The sequence below is a fragment of the Notamacropus eugenii genome, chromosome 3 (genome assembly GCF_028372415.1).
Source record: "Notamacropus eugenii isolate mMacEug1 chromosome 3, mMacEug1.pri_v2, whole genome shotgun sequence".
Taxonomy (NCBI): Eukaryota; Metazoa; Chordata; class Mammalia; order Diprotodontia; family Macropodidae; genus Notamacropus; species Notamacropus eugenii.
The window spans coordinates 374,966,749-374,984,796 of NC_092874.1; the positions used below are offsets into that span (position 1 = coordinate 374,966,749).

At 37.7% G+C, this 18,048-nt stretch overlaps 1 protein-coding gene across 3 annotated transcripts in view; it reads right to left on the reverse strand.

Moving 5' to 3' along the window:
• Positions 1 to 2,798: 2,798 nt before the first annotated feature.
• Positions 2,799 to 18,048, reverse strand: part of NMRK1 (nicotinamide riboside kinase 1) — a 30,631-nt gene continuing 15,381 nt past the window's right edge. For all 3 annotated transcript variants that reach the window (XM_072597473.1, XM_072597472.1, XM_072597470.1), the window contains 7 exons: positions 17,225 to 17,315; positions 16,879 to 16,927; positions 12,640 to 12,787; positions 12,495 to 12,566; positions 8,921 to 9,027; positions 6,478 to 6,561; positions 2,799 to 3,290 (listed from right to left, as the gene is read on the reverse strand). In XM_072597473.1, coding sequence (XP_072453574.1) covers positions 3,238 to 3,290; positions 6,478 to 6,561; positions 8,921 to 9,027; positions 12,495 to 12,566; positions 12,640 to 12,787; positions 16,879 to 16,927; positions 17,225 to 17,315 — 604 coding nt within the window. In that variant the 3' untranslated portion in view covers positions 2,799 to 3,237. The remainder of the gene's footprint in view (positions 3,291 to 6,477; positions 6,562 to 8,920; positions 9,028 to 12,494; positions 12,567 to 12,639; positions 12,788 to 16,878; positions 16,928 to 17,224; positions 17,316 to 18,048) is intronic.

Below are 18,048 nucleotides of genomic sequence, written 5' to 3' on the forward strand. Positions count from 1 at the left end.
AGTAGGAACCATATAAATGCTTATTTCTTATTTCCTTATTCTTCTTCTTTTTTTTTTTTTTGTATTCTTTCTATTCTTTTTTTAAGATCATCAAGACATAACAGAATCACTCTCAGGCCTTCTATCTAACTAGACTCCCTTTACGATTTGTGATAATGGGGACCCATGCATCATCTCCCCATTTTAGAACAGAAGCAGTTTAAACCTGTTTAGTCTCCTATGATTGCTTATTCATGGTTTTTTTTTTTTATGCTTCTCTTCATTCTTGTTTACATGTCAAAATTTCTATATAGTTCTGTTTTTTTGATCAGGAATTCTCTGAAGTCTTCTACTTTGCTAATGATCCATTCACTCCCCCTGTAGGATTATATTCCATTTTCTTGGGTAATTCATGGTTTTAAGCCTATATTCTTTGAGTTCTGGGATATTGTATCCTGAGCTCTCTACTCATTTATAAGAATAGTGCCAAATCACATGTGATCCCATCCGTGGCTTCTTGGTACTTGAATACTTTTCTGATTGCTTGCAATGCAATACTGTTTGTTTGATCTGGAAACTGGGTTTTGGCTATAATGCTCCTAGGAGTTTTCATTTTGGGATTTCTTTTGATGGATTCTTTCTATCCCTGTTGCAGCCTCTAGTTCTAACAGATCTGGGTAGATTTAAGATGCCTTGAAATATAACTAGGCTATCTTTTTTTTGGTCATGGCTTTTAGGTACTTCATTGATTCTTAAGATTCTTCTTCTCAATTAGCTTTCCAAGTTAGTTGTTTTTCTGTGAGATATAAAAGATTATATCTTTTCCCTACTTTCTCCTTTTTCTTCTTTTCCTTTTCCCCCTTCTTATCTTGGCATATATTTTGGACCTTCTGTTCCATCTTTAACCTCTTTGGGATAGAAGCTTAACAGATGGAAGTTTAGGTCAAAAGACTTGGACAACTTAGTCACCTTATTCTTTTAAGCACAATTCCAAATTGTTTTCCAGACTATTTGGACAAATTCACATTATTTGGACACTTTTCACTGTAAATCAATTAGTATTCTGGGGAAGGGGAGAAGGTCATAAAGAATCTAGATGATCAGACTGGAAGAATCAGTCAATTTCAGGAAACATTTATTAAGCGCTTGATTTGCAAAGACACTGTGAAAGGTGCTGGGGACAGGTGCAGACACACGAACACACACACATACAACATAGAACATAACTCTTAAAGAGCTTAAAAATCTGATTATCAGGGAGGCAATTAACACAAATAATTAAGTAGAAAGGACAGGTTCAGGCAAAATGCTAGGAGAAATCTAAGAAAAGAGAAATTATTTTCACTTGGGATGGAGGTTTGTAAATAGAAGAGGTGGTGTCTAAGTTGGGTATTGAAGGACATCAACAGGTGGACATAGAAGTAGGAAGCATATTGCTGGTATAGGGAGTTGTGTGAGCAAAGGCAATGGAGATGAGAGAAGGCAGGACCAGAATAGGGAAAGGAAAGTTGCCCAGTTTATTTGGGACATAGAATATAATAAAAGGCTGCGTAGGTAGGTTGGAACCAGATTGTGGAGAGACTTGAATGCTAGGAATAGGACTTTATATCTGATTTGGTGGTAAGTAAAAGAAACCGCAGAAACTTCAAGAGTGAGACATGATAAGAGTGGTGTATTAGGAACATTATGGGGACAGTAGTGATAAACTGGAGGCAAGGAGACAAGTCAGAAGGCTATTACAAAAGTGAAAATAGATAAGGGCATAAACAAGTACAGTTTTAGTAGGAATGAAAACGAGGGATTGGAGTGGAGAGATATTGTGGAGATAAAATCAACAGAGTTGGCAAATGACTGAATGTGTCATGTGAGGGTCAGGATTAGGGAAGAGTTAAATTCTAAGGTGCTTAGTTTGGGTGGCCAGGAGGATGGAGGCTCCATCAACAGAAAAAGAGAGATTAGGAGGAGGGCTAGATTTTGGAAGATGTCAGTTCAGTTTTGAACATGTTGAATTTAAAGCACTGCCAAGCTACATTCACAGAGAGATGTAGCAAGAAGCTGGAAATATGCGAAGGAAGTTCTGGGGAAGGGGTAGGGCTGACAGTATAGATTTGGGTGTCATCTGCAGAGGGATGACATCACTAAGTACAGCAAAAGAAGATATGAGGGCCAAGGACAGACACCTGGGGGGACATCTACATTAAATTACCAGAGAAGAAGTTAGCAAAAGAGACAGGACAGGGATGGTCAGAGAAATGAGAGAACAGCTCAGCGTTGTGGAAGTCAAGGGCAATGCAGCTATTCAGTAAGAGGAGTGGTCCAAATGAGGCAGGAAGACCAAAGAGGATTAGGATCCACAAGAAGTCACTGAGTTTAGCTTCCTTAGCGACTTTACAAAGAGCTGTTTTAGTAGAGCAGGGGATAAGGAAGCCAGATTGCAATGAATTGAGTGAAAGGAGACAGAAGGTGTAAATTCCTCTTTCTAGACTCTTGGCAAGGAAGGGGAGGGAGAATGATTGGGTTGATGGTGTCAGTAAGTGGCAGGGGCAAGGGAAATGCCTTTTAAAGTAGAGAGACCTGAGCACATTGTGAAATTGTGAGGAAGTTGTGGAGGATCTGGTGCAGGGGCGGGGAACCTATGGTCAAAAGGCTACACTTGAGGCTCTAGAAGGCCTTGAGTGGCCTCGAGACTGGAGGTTCCCCATCTCTGATAGGGCCTGCAGGTGGTGGAAGACAACACTTCTATTTGCTTAGAGGGTTCATCTGCTTTTCATATGTACTTCAACCCATCAGGGGCTGACAATTTTACCAAGATACTGAACTTTTAGAATAAAAATAATTTTATTCTCTCTCTTTCAATGTCTTACTGATGGTTTCATTTTTTCTACATTGTCACTTCCTAATACTCCCATGTGACTCTCCCTTGTAAAAAAACAAACAAAAACAAAAGACAGTTGAGCAAGCCCCTCCCCACGCTCTGACCCCCAACACATGATCATCAGATGATGGCACATACAGAGGGGAGGCTTTCCACATCTTTAGTCCATCAGCTCTCTACCAAGAGGAGAGAAGCATATTTCATCATCGGTTTTTTGTAATCAAGATTGGTTATTATGTAATCTGAAGTCTCTAGTACTGCTTTCCTTTACACTATGGTGGTGATTGTATCTTTCATTCTATTGGTTATATGACTGGATAGCTTCTTTGGATTCTTCAAATCCATGTTGGAAAGAATTCTGATAGATCCCCTCCAGATGCTTTTCACAGGATCCTAGATGTTGGGCTGGGAGGCACGGTGGGCGTTATCTGCAGACCTTTGGGAAAAATATCAAGAGATTGAATTGTCAATGGAGAATACTTAGCTGTGTACCCTACTGAGCAAGAACCACAACATTACAGTGATTTTAAAAAAGTTTTTTGTTTCTGACAAAACCTTATATTTTTAACTCTCCATCATATCACACACAGACACAGATACACAGACACAGACACACAGACACAAACACACACATGCAGACATACACAAACACACACACTCAAACATGCACACACAGACACACACAGACATACACGAACACACACACAGACACACACACATACACACAGGATCCTTCCTCGTAACAAGGGCAAACATTTAAGTAAGATTAATCAATAGAGTAAGAGCATCTGACAAAGACTTCTCCATTCTGCATTTCTGTTCCCCTTCTCTTTACTGAGGCAAAGAGAGTTTCATCGTTAGCTTTCCTGGGTCATGGTTGCTCGTTATAATTAATCAAAATTGTGCTTTCTTTTAGTCCTGTCACAGTGGGCTTGGGTCCCATGATGGTATGCTTTTTTTCTCAAAGAATTAATCAACTATTTTTTCTTTTAGATCACATAACTTTAATTCAACCCCATCTAGAGACACTATGGCATATTCTGTGGCACATCATTCACATGAGTCAGCTTTACAGAAGGTACACAGTTTTAAGAGGGAGCCACTGATTAAACAACTGAAATGCTTAATGGGTTGTAGTACAATCCCTAGTCTGCCAGCAATAGTTTTACTGACTCAGATTCATCATCGTAAAGGAGGAAACAGCTCCAAAGGCTGGGCTGAATATTCATGAGTGTCTTAGGAAGCAGAGTGATAAATTTAGTATTCAATGACTACAACCATCATGAGTGAGAATCATAACTTTTTAATATGGCATATGAATTCTGAAATGCCCAAGTTGAGTCCAGATGAAAGGCAGCTGCTCATAATCCCCCCAATATATCACTAGTAAATCCCATGGCTAAGTTCTGCCTTGGAATATGTTTTGTTCGCTGACCTCTCCCCCCCTCCTCCCCATTACTCAAGATGTGTTTAAGTTTCCATCCGCGTCTGTATTGTTTCTTGTATTTTTATGCACAGTGGTCTGTAAATTATCTCTGTTTTTTACATTTATTTATAATTTCTCTGTATCCTCTCCCATGGTCATTTGGTCAGTCAACAAGTATTTATTAAGTATGTAGCATGTGCCAGAGCCTGTGAGATCAAGAAAGGCAAGACTAGTCAGGGATAGCTTTTAAGCAATAATTGGAGCAATTCTATTATTGTTTTTTCCCCCTGCTTCTCTGAGGGAATGGCATATTCTCTAAAAGAAAATTTTAAAACAAATAAGATTTTCTACTTTCTACTGGAATATTTCCACTATTCTACTGGAATAGGGAAAGTAGGCAGAATTTCCCTAACATTTCCAAATTTGGGGGCTATGCCAATGTATTTCATTTATAGAAGTGATTTTTAAAAAAATTATTTATGTCATTTGTGGTACCCTGGGATAATTTTCTTCAGTCCCCCTCTCCTCTGCCTATTGATTTTTTTTTAATGAAGTTAATGGGTGGTAGGGAGGTAAACACTCTTGGAAGGCACTTAAGTGAAAAGCTGCACAGATGTCGCTTTCATTGCCAACCTCCTGGAAGAAGTAAGGAAAGAGCAGGCACGTAGAGAAACTGCCCTCAGATGGCCTTCTGGCACTGGCCATGCTGGGCAAGTGCTCAGGGCAAATGGAATAGGGGAAAAAACCTGGCTGGGACATTTGTCCTTCCTTTACTCTCTCCTTGCGCTATTATGTGGAAAGCACTTTATAAACGGTAAAACACTATTATCAGTGTGAATTATAATAATGATACAATGTAAACAATGCAGCAAATTAACAACAATAATACTGATAATTAGAGGCACCTGGTGGGACAGTATATAGAGCACAGAACTTGGAGCCTAGAGGACCTGAGATCAAATCTTGCTTTAGACATATACTGGCTGTGTGATCCTTTCAACCTCAGTTTCCTGATCTGTAAAATGGGGATTACAATCAAATTTATCTCACAAGAAATAAGCTCCTACTGTGTGCCAGGCACTGTGCTAAGCACTTTACAAATATTATGTCGTTTAATCCTCATCAACAACCCAAGGAAGTGGGTGCTATTAAGATCCCCATTTTACAGCTGAGGAAACTGCAGCAGACTGAGGTTAAGTGATGGTTGGTGGCACAGTGGATAGAGTGCTAAACCTGGAGTCAAAGAGACTCATCTTTTTGAGTTCAAATCCAGCCTCAGACACTTACTAGTTGTGTGATCCTGGGCAAGTCATTTAACCCAGTGTGCCTCAGTTTCCTCATTTCTAAAATGAGCCCAAGATCACACTAGTAAGTATCCAAGATACCTTCTGGTGTCCCCTCTCCTCACCTTCACAGCTTCAATTTGTACAGTCTTTCCCCATCAGATGATAAGCTCCTTGAAGGTAGGGATGGTTTTTCTTTTTTCTTATTTGTATTCGTATCTCTTAGCACAGTAAGCCTCTAATGTAAATTGACTACTGACTATTTGGTTTTTGTCTTTGTAATCTAGCACCCAATACATTAAAAAAAATTTCTGTCCATATCTATGATTTCATCAAGTATAAGAACTTTCCCTAGTGAAGATACTCAATCTGTTAATGATAAATAAAATGTTCTGCAAGAGTTTCCTGGGGACAGTTAAGTGAGTGGCCCAGGGTCACAATGCCACTAGGTGTCAGAGATAGGACTTGAATTCAAGGGCAGTTTCTCATTGGATTTGTTAGCCATGGTAGGTACTTAATAAGTGCCAAATGTGAGTTATCTCAATAGGCACTTATTAAGCACCTACCACAGCATACATGCAGCACTTGGAGCAGGGGTTTTTAACCTGTCTAAAGGACCTTTGGCAGTCCGGTGAAGCATATGAACATCCTTCTTGGAATTAAGCTTTTAAGTGCATAAAACAAAATGCATAGAATTGCAAAGGAAATTGATTATATTGGAATATGGTTATTAAAATATTATAAACCCAAGCTCAGGGACCCCTGGTTAAGAACCCCTAAGTCTGAAGGCAATTCCCCCAAGCTTTTCTTTCATCGTGAAGTGTTTAACTTTTATTAACAAAAACAAGTTATAAAACCATGTGGGGAGGTCTCTCCCCTTTCTCTCCAAGCCCATTTAACAATGCTATACTCACATTTCTGCTTTGCTCTTTCTTCTACCAAGTCATTATAGACCCATGAAAAAAGATCTTCCTCAGATTTTGTCCCATCTAAATAAACTGAGGGAAAAAAATGACATTAACCTACTGAATTCCTCAGGATTATGAAAACTTAAAAGGAGGCTCATTTTGGGCATCTGCTAAGAACAACAAAAAAGGATGTTGAATAACTGAATCCTTCAGTAAGCTGGGATTTCTATAGATACAGAGAGAAGTCTCATCAGTATCTTTGTGGATGGATTCTGAGAACTCCTGAGGCCAGAATTCACCAGTTGGTGGCCAGCCATCTGGTGGTGAGCCTGTCCAAACCTGGCATATAATCTGTTGCTGAGACTGTACTTGAGGCCTTTCCAGTTTGGTAGAATTAGCTTCACACCCAAGGTCACCTACATACCCCACTGGGTTACAAGAGTGGGACTTTCATGGAGTAATTTATTGTTGTTGTTAATAACAGAAACAACAGCCTTATGGCGCACACATTATCTCATTTGATGAAATTGACATCTCTCTATAATGTCAATGAATTTAAATAAAGAACACACGATTATGGCCATAAAAAAAATCTATTTTAAGTCAGTCAAGTCATCCAAGCAGATTCACAGCCAAACTGACACAGCTGGTCATAAATCACAGGTCACTGTCTTAGAAGATGTAGAAAACAGTTCAAAGATTATTCTGCTGGGATAATTTATAATTTTTTAAAGTTTTTTTTGTGAGGCAGGAATGTTCACTAACTTGAATTTCATATGAATTTATTCTTTATTGATGATAGATGCATTAAGTGAATTATGTAAAACTTATTTCTCTGTTCTCTCCCCTAGACTTGAATAAGATAGATCTCTGTAATAATCCTTAGTGCTAGATCAATGAAACTGGAGTCTGAGGTGTAAGGGAGTCATCAGTCTCTCTTGGTAAATATTTAACATTACAGAATATGTAGGGTTCTTCTTTTTTCTTAAATTCCTGCCTGCTTCTGTCAAATTTATTTCCCTTGCAAAATCAAATATTATTAAGGGAAGAGACACAGGAAAGTAAGGCACAAACAAAACAAAGCAAATGTTATCAAGTGGCTTCTGCAATAATCTCCATCTTTTCTGTAACTCCAAACCTGGACATGAGACCATACTTAAGATGAAGTTTACTTGCGTGATATCTGAACATGAAAAAATTTTAAAAGCGGTGGTTTGTGGGAAAAGGAGAAGAAAGAGAAATGGATCTAACCAACCACTTTTATTTAGGGTTATCAACATGGCGTTATCAACATGGCTCCATAGGCTGACTAGTTGAAACAAACAAGGTAAGATTTGTCTTTTTTGGGAGGCTTAATAAAAAAAAAAATCTAAATGTTTCCATGATTTGGAATATGATTATGTAAAATACTCAACCAAAACAGAGCTGGAGATGGGCAAGGGTGTGAAGATGAAGGATTGGAAAACAGGTGAGAAATAAAAAAGTTTGTGAAAGGTGAGAAAGAGAGAGAGGGGAGAGGGAAGGGAGATGATCCAGAAGAGGGGTACATGGAGAGAGGAAAGAACAAAGATCTCATTTAGTTTCAAGGTCAGGGCAGAAATGATCATTTTAAAAGTAGGAGACAGATACTTTATTTAAGTTGTTTTCTAATCACTCAACAATATTTTAAGAAAAAATTAAGGAAAATGCCCCCTACTTCTGCATAATTCTCCTCTTCTGACATTCCTCTCCCCTGACTGACCCTCCCCACTTTAAAATGGTAACTGGGGATACCATCAGCGGCTTCTCAGGAGACCATACTTCATTTTTGGAAGGGCAAATAGAGTTAAATTAAAAGTTGCTGCCCTGCCATTTGGTGGTAAAGAAAGAAAAGGGGAACATTCATCCCCCTACTTCTATTCAGCTATCTCTTTTCTCACCTCTTATTAACAAAAACTCATTTGTATAACAGTTTAAGATTTTTTATAAGGCATTTTTCTCACAACTACCCTGTGAGCTAGCTAGTAAAATATATATAATACACACACATATATAATATACATTACATAATGTATGTATATAACAGATTTCAGACTAGGAAACTGAGGGCAGAGAGTTTAAATGATTTGTATAACATAACAGAACTGTTAAGTAGCAGACTTCAACCTGACCAAGGTCCTGTTATCTTCAGATTTCAAAGCTCTTTCTGCTCTCCTCCCTTTCCTGGGTTGGGCACACAGAGCTGCCCTAATGTTGACTGGCTTTTGGCAAGAGTTAAAACACTAGGAACAGAGACCAAAATAGCCAGCGTCCTCGAGACAAGGTGATGAAGCCTAAAGGGCAGCACTATTTTGGCCACGAGGTACAGTCACTGTAAAGTTGTCCAGAAAATTCTTCTTAAAAATTCCATCCTCTCCTTTAGGAAAAATGATTTCGGAAAATACTTTGACCAAAGAGAAAAATCACATACCTATATTCCTTGCAATGTCTTCTATTTCTTTTCTGTGCTTTAGATACATTGGCCACACATGGTTGTCAAAGTATCCTGGAGGATCTGGTGGTTCATAGACCCTGGTGCTTTATACAAAAATTGGAATTTTTATAGATACATGTGTATATAGATATGCATATATGCATGCATAGTGCACATATTCACTTACACAAACCGGTAATGAGTACAACTAAGTACAACATGAATGGTTAGGAAATAGAAAGGTCCTGTTTTTTGTGTAATGCAGACCAGAAATTTCACCAGTAGAAGAAGGCTCCAGTAAGGAAGTGGTCTCAAGTACTGAGAAGTGAAATCATTTGCCCAGTGCAGTGACGATGACGGCCATTGTGTGTCAGAGGCAGGATCTGAACCATACAAAGTCTTCCTGACTCCAAGCCTGCTGTCTATTTGCTATATCATGCTTACTCTTTTTTTTTTCCACTTATAAAAAATAAATGATTATAGCAGGATATATTTCCTGAAGATATAGTTGAGATAATGTTTGGAGGTATGAAAGCAATAAAATATGCCTTAATAAATGATTTTAATGGACATTAGTGTATCCCAGATATAAATTTTTCCAAACTTGTCTTCTGCCACTTAAATTCTAATAATTAAAAACAGTTCAGTTTATATTATTTAAAACTTAGTGTCAGAGAAAAACTCATAAAATAATTTGTCAGGCCAAACGACGTTTAAAAACTCATGAAAAATATGATCCTGTGAGTATAGCCCCTACAACAAATTGCGTCTATTGTCCAAGGACCAAGCTGGTTAGTTATGAAAAGACTCATCCCTAGCAGATGGGCTAAAGATAATATATTCTAGGGTCATGAAAATCTACCAAATTCATTAACATTAATCAACAGTCACCTGTTTTTCCCCTTTGGTAATCTGTAAAAGAAAATTCTATCAGATTTCATTATTCCCAAGGTAGAGATAAGGGTATCGATACATGAAGATAACTATAGTCCAACTATAGGTTGGACTAAACTTAGATTAATTTGTATATTAGATTGTAAATTATAAATGGGATGGTTGAGGCTTTGACTTCTTTCTCCCTAAAAGTCCCCTTTTGCCCTCCAGTAGCATTGATAGGGTTTGTCTCTGGTCCGGGAGGTAATGGTTTTAGGATGTAAGAGGGGAATAGGGGTGTTGTTCCTGCTTTCCTGTGATGCTTCCCTGTTTGTGTGAATTTGGAGCTACCTATGGCCATATTTCCTCCTTAAATTTCTCAGCAGAGAAACATATCCTTTTGTGTGACCACTTTGCCCCCTCCCTGACCCATCCTAAGGAATGGATCTTGGAAAATGCTGACTTTAAATGAAAATTAAAAAGTGATATAACAAAAAAATTAGAAATGGAAACAACGAGTATGTATAATTCTTTCATTGTCATAGATTTTGACTCTTCTGTGCAGGGTTGTCACTTGGTTGCCATTTTATCATAGATACTAAGGCTGCTCTTACCCACCATTTTATAGCTGGTTTTGTTTTTAACTTTGATTGTGGTAATCCTTCCTCCATCCTTTAATAGATAGTCTTCATGAACTGCCATGACTAAAATCAATTTATCCCCCAGTATCTGACTCTCTGGTGATGGATCTTTTCATACTTAGCTAGGCTGATCCTCAGATGATTGGATAACTGCCCACCTGTAAATGAAGCCTTTCCAGTATGGCCAGACCTGGCACAGCTCATGTTTCATTGGCATCAATCAATCAATCAATCAATCAGCAAGTATTTATGATGACATAACTTTTAAAAACATAGGGTTCTGAGGAAAATGCTACCATAAGGCATTTGGGTAAGATTTTAGGACTCTTATTTGGCCTAAATTTACTGCTTTTGAGATACACTAGGTCAGGGGTGAGGAACCTGTGGCCTCGAGGCCACATGTGGCCTCGTAGATCCTCAAGTGCAGTCCTTTGACTGAATCCAAATTACAGAATGTGAAGCTTGGATTTAGTCAAAGGACTGCATTTGAGGACCTAGTGGCCTCAAGGCTGCAGGTTCCTCACCCCTGCACTAGGCGCTTTAGACTTAACAATAAGACCAATCAGTTTTTAGCACTTTGCAGCAGTTCTATAGTAATTATAAAATGATTCCTGTTCAATTGTTTTCTTTCACAAATCTAAAGCTTTCTCTATCCCGTATCCATTTGCATTCCTTATTTCCTCATTAGAGGTGGAGGGGAGGGCTTGCTTAGCAAGCAATTGGGCTGCTTCATTTTGGGGGAGGTTCATTTTGGGTTATATATGAAAAAGGATGGGATCTGTTAACAGTGTTAGAGGGAAGGAACAGGATAATTGTCTATAGCCAGAACTAAGGCACAGGGTGGAAATCTAAGCAGCAAGCAAGTAGCCAAAGTCCACTGGGGCAAAGGTCTCATTGGAAGTTATGTAGTCAACATGTGAGAGAGTCTAGCAACAGGTCCCAGTCACAAAGAGGTTAGAGTTTAATTGGTCAATAAGCATTTATTAAGCACCTCCTAAGTGCCAGGAAGCCACCGGAATGACAGGTAGGACAAAGAAGCCCCTATCACTGGGCAGCTGGTGTATAGCTAGGTCCCAATTATGAACTAAATGATGAATTCCATGAAGTGGTCACATACTCCAATATGTACTATTCAAAGTTAAAATCTTATAAAATATGGTAATTGGTTCCAGCCCAATGGAAATATGAAGTGTGAATGTGAATAATATGACCACTTTACGAAATTCATTATTCACACTAATGGGGATCTAGCTACACAGAGCAGAAGGTGGTAGTAGAGGATGAGGACTCAGTCAGGAAGGAACAACAAAGAAATTCAGTTATAGGGAAACTGAGCATCACCAAGCTCAGAGCTGGATGATGAGGTTAGACTATGTGATCACAAAGATCTCTTCCAGCTGGTGCCAGCTCCAACTGAGTCCAGCTGACAGAGCATTTGTACCTTGATAATCAGCAAGTGCTACAGATCAGGGCTTCATTTATTTATTTATCTGCTTGTCTGTTTATTTAAATTAGGATGTCATTTACTTATTCATTCCATTATTCATTTATTGGAGCATTGGAGTTAAGGAAACAAGGAGAAAATTTGAATAATACAGATGAAACTTAAAAGTAGTTGGGCATACTTTTTTTTCCCTTGGACAGCCAGTTGTTAGACATTAACCATCACACCTATATTCCTAGTTTTAACATTCTATAATGCTATGAATTTTAGGTGTATAACCTAAAGAATAAGGGAAAAAATAAGCTAAAGAATATTAGGTATTCTGGTCACTTCTCTTAGAGGAACACTTTACAGGGGGCCCTGAATAGAGATTTAAATTCATCCCTGTGAATGGACAGTAAAAATCAAACCAAACTAACCTAATCAACAGTTTTATCTCTTTAGAGTCAAGAAATAGGATTTCTCTCTATTTTAAATGGTGACATATACAAGTAGCTACAAGTAGAGATCTGAAGCAGGTGTTTGAAAAGTCCAGATTCATGATCAAGTATTTTTATACACACACACACACACTACAGATGACAATGCAAATAAAGGTAATTTTAAATCTTACCTTCTTCTTCTCTTGCACTCTTCATATGGAATGGTCAGAAAATAGCTTCTATTCCACAGAGGATCAAGAGGCCTAAGATGATAACACATTTAGTGCTTGAGTTTTCCTTGTCTATTTGGAATCAATGGTAGGGTAGTATGCTTACTTATAAGTATAGAGAAGGAAACCTTCAATGATTAAAATAGGGACTTCCTCAGCACCTTCCAGGTCATCGGATTCTGGGGAATCTCTTGGGTTTTTCATCCAGGAGTACACAGAAGACATCAGTGTTTCCATATTGAGAGCTTCAAGCACTAAAAAGGCAAAATATAAAAGAGTAGCGAGGAAGATACCTACAATGAGATGCTTTGGGTATTTCTGGAGCTCTGTAAATGTCACAGAAATAGCATCATTGCATTTGCCTTTCAAAAAATGAGTATAAACATTTTAAGCACCACATTTGGAATTGAAACATCTTTCGTGAGGAATGGATTTTATGTATCTGTACAAAGGAAATGTATCTAGAATCCACTAATTTGAAAGTAGAATTTAAATATGCAGCATTTTGAAAGAAAAAAACTTATAAGCAACAGTGTAACTTAGAGATTGTACAACCATTAGATAAGATGCATTATTGCCCAAGAATGAGAAAAAGAGCCCCTGTTCTATAAAACAAACTAAAATGAAGTGGAGGGAGGGGAGAGAGGAAAATATTATCTTTTTCCAGTTAGCATTCTAGAATACTTACTTGGAACATTAGTGAAAACTTTGGAAATATGTCATCTAGTTCATCTTCTTAAAAAGCAAGTCAAAAACTATGTTTTTAAAAATTTCAATGTCAACTATTGAAACTAATTTCTTCTAGTTTCATTAAAATAATGACAATGATGACAAAAAATGTCATAGTGCTGAAATTTGAACCCAGACCTTTGGATGCCAATTCCTCCATATTTTTTTCTCTTTGCCATGCTGCCTTCTGAAGTCACTACCTAAAATTGCTGAATTTACTGATATCATTTGCTTTTTAAAAAACCATCACAATTTTCCCCAATGTTCTTCCCTTCCCAGCCAGTCATCCCCTCTTTTACTCTTTTGAGTATAAAGCAATCTAAGTCTCATTCTGTTTAGGAGCCAGCGAGGTCTGCCTTCAGAAGTGGGAGAACAGATCAGTTCCAGAAATGTGTTACTGCACATTCCACACTGGGACCAAAGCAAGATAGGCAGCTATGTCTCTGTTACAGATGAGAAAACTGAGGCTGAAAAAGATTAAGTGATTTGTCCAGTCTTATACAACTAGTCAGTATCAAGGTAGGATTTGAATTCAGGTACTCCAAGTCCAGAGCTTTAACATCAATAAATTATATAAATTCCCTGAGTCAATGTAGTGTAAATGGATATGGAGGTGACTTTGGAACTATGAAGACCTGGGTTCAAGTCCTGCCTCTGCTAATCAACTGGCTGTGGGGCCCTTATCCTCTCAGTGCTCCAGGCAACTCTGTAGAAGAAGCTGTACAAGAGGTGCCAGTTGCTAGTGCTAAAAGGAATTTATCTCTTCCCTTGGAGTTTTTCATATCAATGAAATTATAGTTCCAGTCCAAAAAAAAAAATTCCCAGTGAAGGGGAGCTAAGCTGATATGCATTAAAAACACAGGGATCATTATAGCTAGCCTTTCATGTGGGCTTGTGTAGCATTAAAAAGATGGGTGAAGGGTTGACCATGCTTCATTTCCTTATGGCAAATAACTCTGGTTGTTGGGTCACTCTACTTACATCGTTCATCATAATACCCAATACCTCAAAGCTTATAGCTGTCTGTATTGAACGTCTTCAATTTTTAAAAGTTGAATTTTTGTTTGGCAATTACAAACTTTTATTTTCTTGAGAGAAAAATTAGATGCCCTTGACTAATTGTTAATATTATGCCTAGTTTATTATTATTATGATTCATGTTAGAAAGATGATTTCTTTTGCCTTTCAGGAGTGATCCATTCTTAACCGCATATGTACCATTACAAACTCAGAAAATGGTTACAGGACTATAGATGAAAAAAATCTTCAAGGCCATGTAGTCCCACTTTCTCATTTTAGAGATGAAGAAACTAAGAATCAGAAATTAAGTGCCTTGTTCAGGCCACACAGCTATTAAGTATCAGAGGTGGGATTTGAACCCAGGTGTTTCTGACTCTGGGTCTTACACTTTAACCACTATATCACAATACTCCTTTGAAAGCAAGCAAGCCAGGGAGGAGAAGCTTGGGGTGAGGCAGAACTGGGTGATGTATGGGACAAAAGAATGCACACAATGTAAAATTCTGACTCCTAAGGACATAATCAATTTCATTCTGTACGTTCTGAATTTCTTTTTAGCAAGATTCAATGAGCTGAAAATACAGTTACACAATTAGGTTTACTCCCTACCACATAATAAGCTATTGAATGAACCCTGGAAAAGATGGAGGGGAAATAGGGTTTCAACTTGCATTTCAGCTAAAGAAGTAGGCATAAACAAGGAATGAATGTTTTTGTTTCTCTAAGTGATTATATATGCATGTGTGTGTGTGTGTACACACACATACACACATACACACACATACACTGTGATATTTAAAAAGCCAGAGAGATATGGTTTCTGGCTAATTAATCATCTTATTAATAATGTTAACATATTATCAATAAAAGGAATGGTCATTTTGCTGTCTCTCATGTACCAAAGATGACTCATGGTAGTGGACTCACAGTTTATATGTCCTTGGAATTGTGGGTATATTTGAGGGTGACAATCAATTCTGATTGGTTAACAATTGATGAGAGAATGAATATTAAAATGAGAGGTATAATAAACAGCTGGAACAAAGAGAGTCTTGGGGTACTGGCATTGAGCACCCAAATCTTGGTCAATTTCCATATCACCCATCTGACAAAAGGGAGAATATACATTTTCCCAGACCTAATGGACACAATGAGCTGGAATTCACCCATTTGCCTAAACTTAGAATTTCTTTACTGTCTTTGATTAGATCTTAGCCTCAATGGCTGGGGTAAGTCTTTGAGCAAGATTTCCCACACTGGTTGATTTCTGGATGAGTAAGTAGAAAGAAAAGGGGAAAAACCTTGGTCCTAATTCAGCAATTACTTATTAAAAACAAAAGAGAAATAATAATTTTTTCTCTGTCTATATATACACATAATATGTGTGTATGTATGCACACATATCTATACATACACACACATATTTAAAGGAAAGGATGAGAGAACAACTTTTGTTCCAATCTCACCTCAACAGCTAGTGCACTCAGTGCTAGACTTGAAGTCAAGAAGATCTGAGTTCAAATCTTGCCTCAGACATTACTAGCTGTGTGATCCTGGGCAAATCACTTAAGTCTGTTTGCCTCAGTTTCCTCAACTGTAAAATGAGCTTGAGAAGGAAATGACAAACCACTCCAGTTTCTTTCCTAAGAAAACCCCAAATGGGATTATGAAGAGTTAGACACTTGAAATAACTCAACAACAACAAAAAAAACCCCATAATAACCAAATAGGGATAATAACCACACCAACCTCACAGGGTTGTTGTGAAGATCAAATGAAAATAAGTAAATATCTGTACTATTTTAATTATTCTCTCCTAAAAATATGCAAATGTTTTGAAAACTTTAAAGTGTCATATAATAGGTATTATTGTCAAGGTTAAACAATTAAAAACAAACCCCACTAAAGTTCCTTAAGAGTTTGCTACTAATTTCTGATGTACTGTCTATATGTGTACACACATACACATAAAGACTCCTTTATGACAAGACATTCTATTAACACATCCTAAGATCTATGATGTGTAAAGGGACAAAAAGACTGTGTTATAGTCTTTAAAATTCTTTACTTTCAGGATAACGTCAGCTTCTCTAAGAGAGAGTGAAATTTGTCTCCAAGGTCTGTGGACAATTCTTTTCAGGCAGCTGAGGGAAAATGGCATGGTTGTCTGAGGGCCAGAAAAAGGGAAGGTGGTCTGAGGGGAGGAGAATTAGGGCAGGACCAAACAGCAGGTAGAGTGTTCTAGCCCAGGCTAGGTCCCGGAGACTAAGTGTTATATTACAGTTCCCTTTCCAATAACTTTAGGAAAGGGGAAACTAAAGAATTCAGCCCAGCCATAATGAAGAGGATAATATGATATGAGAGAATATTTTAATTTCACCATTGCTTTTAAAATTCACATTTCACATGCAAAACTGGGGGAATGATTTAATTAATTAAAACTGTTCAGCATGATTAAGCATGCACTGATTTAAGAGACACACTTAAACAAATTTTAAGATTCATTTTAGGTTCAGAAGAGGCCATTTTGTTCCAAAAAAAAAAGGAAATGAACATTAGTGCATAAATTTGTAAATGTTACTACTAATCAACTTACCATCATATTGTAGAAATCCATTCTCATCCACCTTAATCTCAGACTCTGGCTGGAACAAAATGAATATGCATATCAGAAGAAATTATTAAATGTAGCATAAATGATAAAAAAAATTTAAAAATAAAAAAGTGTCATCATTAGCGAATGATTCTGGTGATGACATTAAAATATAATGAACGACAAAAAAAAAAAAAACAAACAAACAGAAATGACTAGTTCATAGCGTCACCTAGTGGACAATCTGCTAAATGACCCAAATCTACCTTCACTACAACAGGCACAATACTTAGAATATAAATACTTGTCTTAAGGTTCACCCATCCCCTCAATGACATTTCCAAGATACCTTAAAATAATCATCCTGTGAGATAACGCTGCAATTTGGAAGCTGTTTCTGGAGTTTTTGGGCCAAGGTTGTCTTCCCACCATTTGTCACACTGATCCAAAGAAATAAAAAAAAATAAGGAAAGTTCATCCACTACAACAAGAAGACATTTTTGTTGCACTTTACCTAATTACTTCATTTAATCTTCACAGTAAGCCTCAGAGGTCAGTGTTACAGGTATTCTCCTTATCCTACAAATGAGGAAACTGAGGCTGAAAGTGGTTAAATGACTAGCTCATGCTCACATGTCCAGCAGGTGTCTAAAGTAGGATTTGACCTTAGGTTATCCTGACTTTAAGTCTGGTACTCTACACCATGACAGCCTTTAAAACTATACACACACACACGCAAACAACAATAATGAAATTTTTTCAACACAATGGCTGCTACCTAGGAATATGTAATAGGGGGTCCTAGAAGCCTGATGCTATTTCAATAAAAATAGGTAGGCATACTGGAAGAAGTAAACAACCATCCATGGGGAAAATGGCAAAACAGTTAAATGTGGGTTAAGTATTAAGCAATAGGTTTCCTTAGTTGGCATGGCATAAATGACCCACTGTTGCTACTGCTGTTCCTACTTTGTTTTCAAAGAGGACCAATGACATCACAGGGTGTCATCTTGACTTGTGTGTGAACTGGATTTAAGTAAGGCAGTTGCACAAAGTGCTTCATTCTCTTTTTCCAGTCATCAAAGTTCAGAGGCAAGGCTAAAATCAAGACTGGCAATGGCCTAGGATGCAGTGGATGACATCTTCAAAGTCTGACCAAGCACTAAGCGCTCC